The sequence below is a fragment of the Arachis hypogaea genome, chromosome 6 (genome assembly GCF_003086295.3).
Source record: "Arachis hypogaea cultivar Tifrunner chromosome 6, arahy.Tifrunner.gnm2.J5K5, whole genome shotgun sequence".
Classification (NCBI taxonomy): domain Eukaryota; kingdom Viridiplantae; phylum Streptophyta; class Magnoliopsida; order Fabales; family Fabaceae; genus Arachis; species Arachis hypogaea.
Window position 1 is genome coordinate 1,459,869 of NC_092041.1, and position 11,540 is coordinate 1,471,408.

The 11,540-nt window shown below is 37.4% G+C and overlaps 2 protein-coding genes across 5 annotated transcripts; both read left to right on the forward strand.

Moving 5' to 3' along the window:
- The first annotated feature begins 1,461 nt into the window (after positions 1-1,461).
- Positions 1,462-5,365, forward strand: LOC112695220 (subtilisin-like protease SBT1.5). Its single transcript, XM_025747472.3, has one exon. The coding sequence runs from the start codon at positions 2,704-2,706 to the stop codon at positions 5,059-5,061; it is 2,358 nt and encodes a 785-aa protein (XP_025603257.1). The 5' UTR covers positions 1,462-2,703; the 3' UTR covers positions 5,062-5,365.
- Positions 5,366-8,517: 3,152 nt separating this feature from the next.
- Positions 8,518-11,155, forward strand: LOC112695221 (ethylene-responsive transcription factor RAP2-12). Of its 4 annotated transcripts, none has more exons than XM_025747474.2 (3): positions 8,539-9,243; positions 9,911-10,798; positions 10,913-11,155. In XM_025747474.2, the coding sequence occupies exons 1-2, from the start codon at positions 8,967-8,969 to the stop codon at positions 10,756-10,758; spliced, it is 1,125 nt and encodes a 374-aa protein (XP_025603259.1). In that variant the 5' UTR covers positions 8,539-8,966; the 3' UTR covers positions 10,759-10,798; positions 10,913-11,155. The 4 variants fall into 4 exon arrangements, with proteins under 4 accessions (XP_025603258.1, XP_025603259.1, XP_025603260.1 ...); XM_072196507.1 differs by having other exon boundaries at positions 8,732-9,240; XM_025747473.2 differs by having other exon boundaries at positions 8,518-9,243; positions 9,911-11,155.
- Positions 11,156-11,540: the final 385 nt, after the last annotated feature.

Consider the following 11,540-nt stretch of genomic DNA (forward strand, 5'->3'; position numbering starts at 1 on the left):
TTAGTGGCTATATATATATATATATATATATATATATATATATATATATAGTTTTGTTTTATCTTGTTTTTCTTTACGGCCTTATCTTTATATCGTTTTAGTTCACGTTTTATCTTTGTTTTGTTGTCGATACGAGAGTATTATGACTTTGCGATTTTATTTTCACTCATTTTCAGGCTTTTCGAGTTAATATTCCTTTTAATTATACTTATATTTATGTATTAAAAATCCATCTGAGAGTCGTACCACCGTAATATCAATTGACTTATGACTCGAATATTAAGGTGTTACATTATGGCGGTTGCCACATTCCTCTACCCATCCCACAAGTAACACTCTCCAGTCATGATGTGGCACTTCACGAAGAGTGACGCAATGCTCTGCCGGTAGAATGTTTTTTGCTACCGTCGGGGGGAGGGGGCGGAGTTGTGCATACCCAAACTGACGTATCACTCGGTTTGCAAGGTGCCATTTGACACATCTGAACAATAATAATGGATTAACGATGTCACGCACTTCAAAGTGTCCATGTAACTCGTTGGGTATGATCAATTCTTTGTACGGCTGCCACACAAACTGTCACATATTATTAAAAAATTAGAATCTTAATAGTAATGTTTGGATCTGGGAATCACACTAATCCTAAATATTTCTTGTCTCCACCATTAAACCAGAGCAACTAACAAGGGGTAAAATCCTCTTATCACCCCAATCCTAAAAACATGGTAGAATTTTCTTATCACCCCAATCCTAAAAACATGGTAGAATCCTATTGAGCGTAAGCAGTTTTTTACCACCGGTTTTCACGATTGCGGCAGATCCAGTTTACGAACCATCAAATTCCTATTAGGCTGGTTCCTCAAAAATATATTTATTCACTAAATATTAATTTAAATAAATAAAAATTATTTCAAATAAATATTTATAATACTAATTTACATCAATATAAATATTGTTATTTCTAATCGTAAATAAAAAATAGTTATTTATTTAAATATTATAAGTAAATATTTATATCTATTTTTTAGAATAAATATAAATAATTTTTATTTTTGAAAATAAATAAAATATTTAATAATATTTATTTATTAAAATATTTAATAAATATTTGCATATTTATTTTCAAAAAATAAAAATATTTATTTATTTATCAAGATTTAAATTCTTTATTAAATGTATAGAAAAATAATCCCATTATAACAAAAAAATTTATATATTCACATTTAAAATAAAATATGAATACATTAGACAAATTAAAATATTATTCGAAAATATTAATAAAATACAAAAAATAATACTAAGATAATAATAACAATACTATATTTCTATATAATACTAACAATAACAAAAATTACAAAAATTTAAGTACATAAAAAATAAAATTTATCAACTTACATAAATTAAATTATCTAAATAATTAAAAATATATTTTTTGGATGCTGTATAATTACGTACCATTTTTTGAAATAAATATAAACTAATAAATTTTTTCATATTTTTTTTAACACACTAAACTCTTTTCTTCTTCTTCCTCACTTCATTTCTTCTCTCTTCAATATAGAAAGCTCACTACACATAATGCATGAAGGAAAGAAAAGTGAGCCATTTGATAAAATCTCACACTAATCTTACACCATTAAAATTATCATTAATAATTATTTGATAGCTACAAATCACAAAAGTTGCGCCCCTAGCACTCCTTATGCATGAAATGGGTATTGAGGGGCTCAACTTATAGAGTTTCAGCTGCGTTTGCTGGGGTGGAGGAGCTATCTCCTGCGTGCAGACAGCCTCCAACACGCCCACCTCGTGTTGCTGCAGCTCTTAGGGAAGGTGTTAAAACCTGCGCAACGTCTGCTTGATTTGCAGGCAACATGTCCAACGCGTGTTGCCAGGAAGCTTCTACGCCTGCTAGCTCACCACATCACCCCGCCCACCGCGTGTTGTCAGGGAACTGTCACGTTGCTAATGGAGCCTGTCACCATGTCTCTCTTCGTGTTAAAAACCTAACACCCACAACGCGGCAAAACACATCTCTCTCCAATATTGAACAAACATACCAATGTGTATTCTATACGAGAAATAATTTTTGTATTTTTGTTTTCATCCATTAATTATTTTTTATTTCAGCATTATAAATTTAATGTTATCATTTAATTTAAAATTAAAAAAGAAATAAAATAGAACTAACTTTAATTTCATTCATATTATTAAAATAAAATAAAATTGACATAGACTAAGAATATTCATTTATTCTTATATCACCCAAATTTTAGTTTTATTTTATTTTATTTTGTTATATTTTATTTATTGTTCAATATATTAGATAGTAAAATCTTAATTAAAAGAAAAATAAAATTTATGGCAAACATAATAGAATAGAAAAAATGAGTGCATCTAAGAATTTGTTTCTCAAAGGCAAATCCCCACCCCAACCATGTCGTGGTGAAAACTGAAAACCTGCAACAGGAACAAGAAGAAGACGACTCCCGTCCCGGTACAGTGTTGCATTATTATTAGTTTATGAAGAAGCAGCCAAGAAAACTTTTCCAATCGTAAATTGGAAAGTAATGGAAAAAAGGGCCCATCTTGAAATAACTCTTTCTAGTTTCTACACTACACACTAGGCACGAGTACAGATTCATTATTCATTGATTTAACACTCTCACCATTACTTCCCACTCAGTCCCCACCGCTGCCCCAATGGCTCCTTGTCACAGCCTCCTCTCTTTCATCCTCACAGTCACAGCAACACTTGCTGCCGCTTCCCCGGAGAAGAAGAGTACCTTCATAGTGCAAGTCCACCATGAAGCCAAGCCCTCCATCTTCCCAACCCACAAGCACTGGTACGAGTCCTCTCTCGCTTCTATTATCAACCATGCCACTGCAGCTGAAACCACCATCACCGACGCCTCCGCCGCCGTCCTTCACACTTACGACACTATTTTTCACGGCTTCTCGGCAAAGCTCTCACCTTTAGAGGCCCAGAAGCTGGAATCCCTGTCCCACGTCGTCGCAGTGATCCCGGAGCAGGTCCGCCAACTCCACACTACCCGCTCGCCGCAGTTCTTGGGCCTCAAAACTGCCGACAGGGCCGGCCTCCTCAAGGAGACGGATTTCGGTTCAGATCTCGTCATTGGAGTCATTGACACCGGTATCTGTCCCGACAGAGAGAGCTTCAACGACCGCGACCTCGGCCCTGTTCCTCCCAACTGGAAGGGCAGCTGCGTCGCTGGAAGGGACTTCCTCGCCACCTTGTGCAACCGAAAGATTATTGGGGCTCGCTACTTCTCCGCCGGCTACGAGGCCACCAACGGCAAGATGAATGACACCCTTGAGTACCGTTCTCCCAGGGACTCCGATGGCCATGGCACCCACACCGCCTCCATCGCCGCTGGCAGGTACGTTTTCCCTGCCTCCACGCTCGGCTACGCCAAGGGAATGGCTGCCGGCATGGCCCCCAAGGCCCGCCTCGCCGTCTACAAGGTCTGCTGGAGCGGCGGTTGCTTCGACTCTGACATTCTCGCAGCTTTCGATGCCGCCGTCGCCGACGGCGTCCACGTTGTCTCCCTAAGTGTTGGAGGCGTGGTGGTGCCCTACTACCTGGACGTTATTGCCATTGGTGCTTTCGGGGCCTCCGAGGCTGGCGTGTTCGTGTCTGCTTCCGCCGGAAACAGCGGCCCCGGCAGTCTCACCGTGACAAATGTGGCCCCATGGATGACCACGGTGGGTGCAGGAACCATAGACAGAGATTTCCCGGCAAACGTGAGGCTGGGGAACGGCAAGATAATAAGAGGGGTCAGCGTGTATGGGGGACCGGGTCTCACTCCGGGGCGGCTGTACCCGCTTATGTATGCGGGGGGAGAAGCTGGCGGAGACGGTTACTCTTCTTCGCTTTGCATGGATGGCTCCTTGGATCCTAAGATGGTGAGGGGAAAGATTGTGGTGTGCGAAAGAGGCATCAACTCCAGAGCAGCCAAAGGTGAGGTGGTCAAGAAGGCAGGAGGCATTGCTATGATACTGGCCAATGGAGTCTTTGATGGTGAAGGCTTGGTGGCCGACTGCCACGTCCTCCCCGCCATCTCCGTGGGTGCTCGCGGAGGCGACGACATCAGGAAATACATCTCAGCGGCGTCACAGTCGCGGTCACCACCCACAGCCACAATAGAGTTTGAGGGTACAAGGCTTGGAGTGAGGCCAGCCCCAGTGGTGGCATCTTTCTCTGCTCGTGGGCCCAACCCCGAATCCGCTGAGATTCTGAAGCCCGATGTGATAGCTCCCGGGCTCAACATCCTGGCTGCATGGCCCGATAATGTTAGCCCTTCTGGGGTTGCCTCCGATGAGCGCAGGACTGAGTTCAACATTCTTTCAGGCACTTCAATGGCATGTCCCCATGTTTCTGGTTTGGCTGCCCTGCTGAAGGCGGCCCATCCTGATTGGAGCCCCGCCGCCATCAGGTCCGCCCTCATGACCACTGCTTACACCGTCGACAACACAGGAGGTTCAATGCTGGATGAGTCCACTGGGAACGCCTCCTCTGTTTTCGACTATGGTGCTGGCCATGTTCATCCCGAGAAGGCCATGAACCCTGGCTTGATTTACGACATCTCCGCCTATGATTATGTGGACTTCTTGTGCAACTCCAATTACACTGCCAAGAATATCAGGACCGTCACTAGAAAGGGTGCCGACTGCGGCGGTGCCAAGATTGCCGGTCATGCTGGCAATTTGAATTACCCATCCCTGTCTGCTGTGTTCCAGCAACACGGGAAGACACAGATGTCAACGCACTTCATTAGGAGCGTGACCAATGTAGGGGACCCAACTTCAGTTTACAAGGTGACCATTGCAGCCCCGGAGGGAATAACAGTCACAGTGGAGCCGGAGACACTTTCTTTCAGGAGGTTGGGTCAGAAATTGAACTTCCTAGTGAGAGTGGAAGCCCGGGCAGTTAAGCTTTCGCCCGGGAGTACGAGTGTGAAGAGTGGTTCCCTTGTTTGGTTTGATGGCAAGCACACTGTCACAAGTCCCTTGGTTGTCACAATGCAGCAACCTCTCTAGTCTTCAATACTCGCCAGTCTTGTTTTTCTTTATTCCAGGTTTCGGTGTACAAATTTTACTTCTTAGGTCTACTACATGTATCATAGATATTATAGAATGCCTTCCCTTTATCAAGGATTTTTGTTTTAAGAACTTTAATTTCTTGTAAAATTAAGAATGATGCTTGTTGAAAGACAAGGATGATGGAACTATCCATATCCATGTCCCATGTGACCACCAGTTGGGTTTTCTTTTAGCTCATTGCTAATTACTAGTTACTAAATCATATTCTATGAAAGATTTGGTGAGCGCATATGCACAGAAATGGTAGTGTTTTATTGTATCTTTGCAGCGCACAAGATTGTGAACCAAAAATTTCTTGAGAGTGGACAGGCTGATAATGACAAACAAGACAAGAATTCCCGTGGTTATGTGAGGGGTTAGGTGACCCTCATTGCGCCTTTCTGCTGACAAATGTATTTCTCTTAGATCTCATTAATATTGTTAGGGTATTGAGAACATGGATACCACCCATCTTGGTATCACTACGTAAGTGCCTATACACGGTATGTGTAGGGAGTCAGACTCACACATTAAAAATTAAAATAAAACTAGGAATTGAAAATGAAATTAATTGAAAGTGAAAGAGCTGGCAAGATGTGAGAGAGAGAGATAGAGACAGGTGGGAGATGATTTTTCAAAAATGGTAGGAGACACGAACTTGTCATCATTTGGGCGCGAGAAATTTTTTTAGTTTATATAATAATAGAAAAATACATATTTTTGCAAGATTTTACAAGCCAGATTGATTATCAAACCGATATGATATAATAAGGGATACTTTATTATATATATTAAAGTTGTATAGAAAGAGTATAAATTTTTTTATAATTATTTATAATTATTTTATTATTATTTAAAATATAGATTTTATTTTTTTTATTTTATAAAAAAATTTATAAATTTAAATTTTTATCATATAATTTATCTTATAAATATATTAGTTCAATTGATTCAACCGTGATTCAATTAAAATTACTATTTTATAATAAAATTAATTCAAAAATCTATTGTTAGATAATTAAATCAAGAATATTTAAGAACAGTACGACGAATATTCTAAAAATCAGATTGATCAAATAAAAAATCGTTAAAGATAGTTGTTCCATCTATATGACAAATTGTTGGAAAATAGAGATGACGAACCAAACTAAAAATTGGTCAGTTGAACCAAGTTGGAAAAAGAATAGAAATTAGAGAAAGAAAACAAAAGAAACTCTAATTTCTTCCTCTTCTTTACGATTTAGTAGTTCAGTGTCAAACAATTCAAACTTAAAAAAGAAGACTCAAGAAAATCCAGTTGTTGTCCCCTACTCCAGAGTTGTCGTCCCGTACCACTCTAGCTACGCTCGTCGTGTTCTTCTCCACCAACTGTAGTCCCAGCCGCAATCTCCATCTGAAAGGAGATAAACACCACTGTAGAAAATATGATAACATAGTGAAAAATAGGCTCTTGTTGTTCGAAAAAAAGAAAACATGGTAGAAAATGAGGAAGGGAGGAATAGAAGGGAGGGATAGAAGGGAGAGATAGAATGAAGTACAAATGATTATAGGATTAGGGTAAGTGTAACTGCTGCTGTGTTATGTTGGGTTTGAGGGCGTCGGGAATTAACGGTATTAGGATTGGGCCGATTTATGAATTAGTGCTTAAATTTTATCTAATTTATTTTTTTAATAAATTTTGATTTTTTAAAAATTATTTATTGTTATATTTTTTAAATTAAATATTATTTTTTAATTTTTTAGTAAATAGACAACATTTTTAGGTAACCATTCACCTTAGAATAATGTGTTACGGCGTGTTTGAAGAATAGGCATGAGGAAATTTTTGTTTTTTGGTCTTACACTCAAACACACACACATTCAGACATTCTTCTCTCCGCATGGGTTTCATATAACCATTTTTAGTCATAGTTAGGATTTGAACCTGATATACTCTCTAGCAAGGCATACACAGATGTCGCTAAACAAAGTCTTGCAGTGCGCATGAAGAGATTATTTTATTTGCACATTAAAATTTTTTTTTTTTGTCATGGCACATTAGGTTATTAGGACAATTTTATTTATGATTATTAGTTATTGGGTCTGGCTGGTAATTAGTGGTCGAATTATTTTTATTTAATAATTTTTCACTTATAACCTATTATATATGAACACGGACACGAGACACGACATAATACGGGATACGCCGACGCACAAATTTTAAAATCTTATAAGATACGGGACATGCATACATATAAAATATAAAATATTTTTTAAATAAATCGTAATGATATTTTAATATTTTATTGATATTAAAATATAAATTAATTTTTTAAATTATTTTTAATGTCTTATTTTAATTATATCAAGTATTTAAAATATTATTTATTTTAATAAATAATAATATATAGTATATCTAAATTTATTTCAAGAATATATGTTAAGAATAAAATTGGAGATGTTGATACGTGATGGTACTTAGGTGTGTTCAAGCGTATCTGGAGAAAAATTTAGACACAGCAAACACGCATATCGGATGAGTGTCGGTGAGTTTGATAAATGTCGTGTCCAAAATATATCGACATGCGAACACGGCAACTCATCAAAATGTCAGTACTTCATACCTTATAACTTTTTAAGATAAGACAAAAAAATTATAAAAATAATTAATAAAATACGAATTGACAAGTACAAAAATGTTTAACGAAGTGTTAATATTAATAATAAACATATGCAACATTGACAAAATATACATAAAAAAATATTTTTAAATTAATATAATTTTTTATGTGTTAATCAAATTTAAACTTTAGATACCAAATATATTGATACTAATTGTTTTATTATTTTAGTATATTATTAAAATTTTTTGAATCCATCTCTTATTAATGTACAATGTTCTTTATATTTTCTGATAGAATTTAGTTAATGTATTAATATATTGAAAATATAAAAAAATTATTTTTTTAATAATTTTTTGTCAAATATTTTTTTACGGTACTTTTAAAATTTTAAGACATAAATTAGTAAAATCTTTTTTGATAAATGAAACACTATGCTCAAAGTTTTATTTTTTATTTTTTTGTTATTAGTAAGAGTTGTAACATTACATGTAATATATAATTATATATGGTGTTTTTGTAATTAATTTTTCGGAGAATGTTAGGGGGACAATGACTTTGAACGACTACCAATCAAATAAAAATACATTACATCTCTAATTTAATTCTCTAAATTTTAATATTAAAATAATTATTTGTACACTAATAAAATAAACATCTAATATATCTATTATTTATATTATTTAATATTTTCATTATTTACTTATACTTTTCTCTTTCCTTAATTAAAGCACATATCCCAAATACCACATTCTTATAACACGTTTTAAAATCCTTCCTGTGCAATAAAAAATCCCCCTCGTCTTTTATTTGTGAACCGGGCAAGAAATGACTTGCTGTGCCTCGCCATAACCTAAACAACGCGAAAATGAAAGATGAAACACGTTTGTTGAATAGGACCAGCGCCGTCGTATGGTGGCACTCGTAAATCTGCAGTGGAGCAAGGGCATAATAGTAAACACAGCAAAATACTAGTCTCCCCCATTTCTCAAAAAGAATATATTAATAAATAAACTTCCCACTTCCTCATCAAACTCATAAGTCGTAATTAATTATTATTATTATTATTAGTATAAAATAAAAAACCCTGAGATATTAATTGAGAAGGAAAAAGGGAGAAAAGAAAAGAAAAGCCTTCATTTTTGTCAAAGTATTCGTTCAACCAAAGGAAAAGCCATTGTTGTGAGCTCTGACCTGACCTGTGCTTCGTTCTAACAAAGTTTGAGCTTTTTGTCCTTCAAAATAATCTGATCGGCCAGTGAGATGTGTGGAGGTGCTATTATCTCCGACTTCATTCCGGCGGCGGCGGCGGTGACAGCTAGGTCTCGCCGGCTCACCGCGGAGTACCTGTGGCCTGACCTGAAGAAAGGCAGCTCAGGGAAGCGCGTGCCGAAGGCAGCGGTAATCGACCTCGACGATGATTTCGAGGCCGATTTCAGGGAATTCAAGGACGACTCCGACATCGACATTGACGACGATGAGGATGATGCCAAGCCCTTTGCTTTCGCCGCCGCCAAAGCTCCCAAGTCCATATCCCGTGGTGGCATCTCTCTCTAGATCTCTTTTCATAATTTTATCACTCTTCACTGATTTTGACTGATATTTTTTTCTTTTTGTTTTTTTTTTCAATAACTTATTATTCTATTGAATTCATATTATTTTTAAAATTTCTGTCTAATAATTTTCTGATCTGTGCTCTTTTTTTTTTTAAATTTCTGTGAAGTTGATAATTAGCGCCGGATTTATCTAGTTTTAGATCTGCGAGACAGATTTAGGGTTTTAACTTTAACTGATCTTGTGTTGTTTTCTGGAATAATCTCTTTATGGGTTTACAAAAATTGTGCGCACTAATTTTTCTGCTTTTCTGGTTGTTTTGACCATCATTTATACAAGAATCCGGGCTTTTTTCAACTGATTTTGAGTTTGGGGCTAACTTTATGAATCCTGTGGGAATAATTATTTTTGGTTGTATTGGTGTATGAATGATGCTCAATTTCATGATGCTATCGATCTTAGCCTTTTTGCTTATGTATATGTTGCTGATTTCCTTGTAACCCAGTGTCAACTTCTAGTTTAATGTCCTCAAATGGTTTCTGGAAATCATTAAGAAAATGATCATTTGGTTGTGTGTAATTATATAATTCTTTTACCTGTTTCTGAGTGTTGATTATCCTTAACCGACCCTTTTTATACTGATGGACCTCCAGCTGGAAAATCTGCGGTCAAAGCACAATCTGAGAAGTCTGCAAAGAGAAAGAGGAAGAATCAGTACAGGGGAATCCGTCAGCGTCCTTGGGGGAAATGGGCGGCTGAGATCCGTGATCCAAGAAAGGGTGTTCGTGTCTGGCTAGGAACCTTCAGCACTGCTGAAGAGGCTGCCAGAGCTTATGATGCTGAAGCACGGAGGATTCGTGGCAAGAAAGCCAAGGTGAATTTCCCTGAAGAGGCACCACGCACTCCTCCGAAACGTGCCAGGCCAAATCTGAATGCTGTTCAGCCCAATCTGAGTCATAAATTCAGTGTTGGTAACAATATGGAGAACTATGGTCCTCTGGATGGGTTTGAACAGAAACCACTGGTTAACCAGACTGCTAACATGGACTCCATTCCTGAGGGTGGAAATGGTTTTACATCCCTTACCTCACCTGATGATGTGACCCTTTACTTCAGCTCGGATCAGGGGAGTAATACATTTGATTATTCAGATCTTCGCTGGGGTGAACAGGCCCCAAAGACTCCCGAGATCTCATCCATGCTTTCTGCTGCTCTGGAAGGGGAATCTCCTTTTGAGCAAGATGCTAACCAACAGAAAAATCTGCAGTCTATCTCACAGGATGTGGTACCTATGAAAGATGATTCTTCAAAGACACTGTCTGAGGAGCTTGTGGATATTGAATCCGATTTGAAATTCTTTCAGATGCCTTTTCTTGAAGGGAGCTGGGATGATACTTCATTGGAATCTTTGCTAGCTGGAGACACCACTCAGAATGGTGAAAACCTGATGAACCTGTGGAGCTTTGATGACATTCCTTCCATGTCTGGTGGTGTGTTCTGAGCAGCTATTGGTCTCTCTGTTTGTGTAAATAAAGCTACAAGTTAGTAATTTTCATTTTATTTCCGCAATTGTTGTTTTATTTTCGTTGCTATGTGCATCCCTGAATGCGTCTAAAAAATGAACAAGATGTTATTAGACACTGTGTTGCTTTCAGGAATGTCCTCTTTGTTGAAGATGGAGTTAAAGCAAGACTGAGCTTTAACCATGTGTGAAGGTCATTCTCTTGTAGCTAAAGAAGTATGAGACAATATATGGTCATATAGGCTACTTTCGCCTTGTCAAGGAACTTGCTTTTTTGGGGATTTTCAATTTGATGTTCATAAGGGTGATTGTGTATGATCTGTGTCACTGTCTTGACTTGACTTGACTTTTAATTCTTAACCTATTGTTTTTTCAATTTTCCTTTTCCCTTTTGATTTGGGTTGGTTTTGGATTTGATCCATATGGTATTTCTGGCTGTATGGATCTGTAACTTGTAACAATTCTTATCCGAGTCAGTTAAATAAATCATTGAAGAGGATATTAGTTCCTTTTCTTTGTCTGCCAATATCTAAAGGGAGCCTTCTATCTGGGCTGATAGATTTCGTTAGCTGCTACATGTGTGAATGGTGACACTGCACATGTTTTGGCCAACAATATGAACGAATAAAACCCATTACCACTAGCAGGTAGCAGCACATGAGGAGCTCTCTTCTTGTGATGGTTGCCTGTGTTGGATCATCAGTCAGTACTTTAACAAAAGCTCAGTTCGTTAATCACAAGCTTTTACTTTATGAAATTAA

Excerpts from the sequence above, each read along its gene's own strand:
- LOC112695220 (XM_025747472.3), top strand. The coding sequence starts at position 2,704 with ATGGCTCCTTGTCACAGCCTCCTCTCTTTCATCCTCACAGTCACAGCA.
- LOC112695221 (XM_025747473.2), top strand. The coding sequence starts at position 8,967 with ATGTGTGGAGGTGCTATTATCTCCGACTTCATTCCGGCGGCGGCGGCG. Across the intron at positions 9,244-9,910 it reads TCCCAAGTCCATATCCCGTG|CTGGAAAATCTGCGGTCAAA; the intron begins GTGGCATCTCTC and ends ATGGACCTCCAG.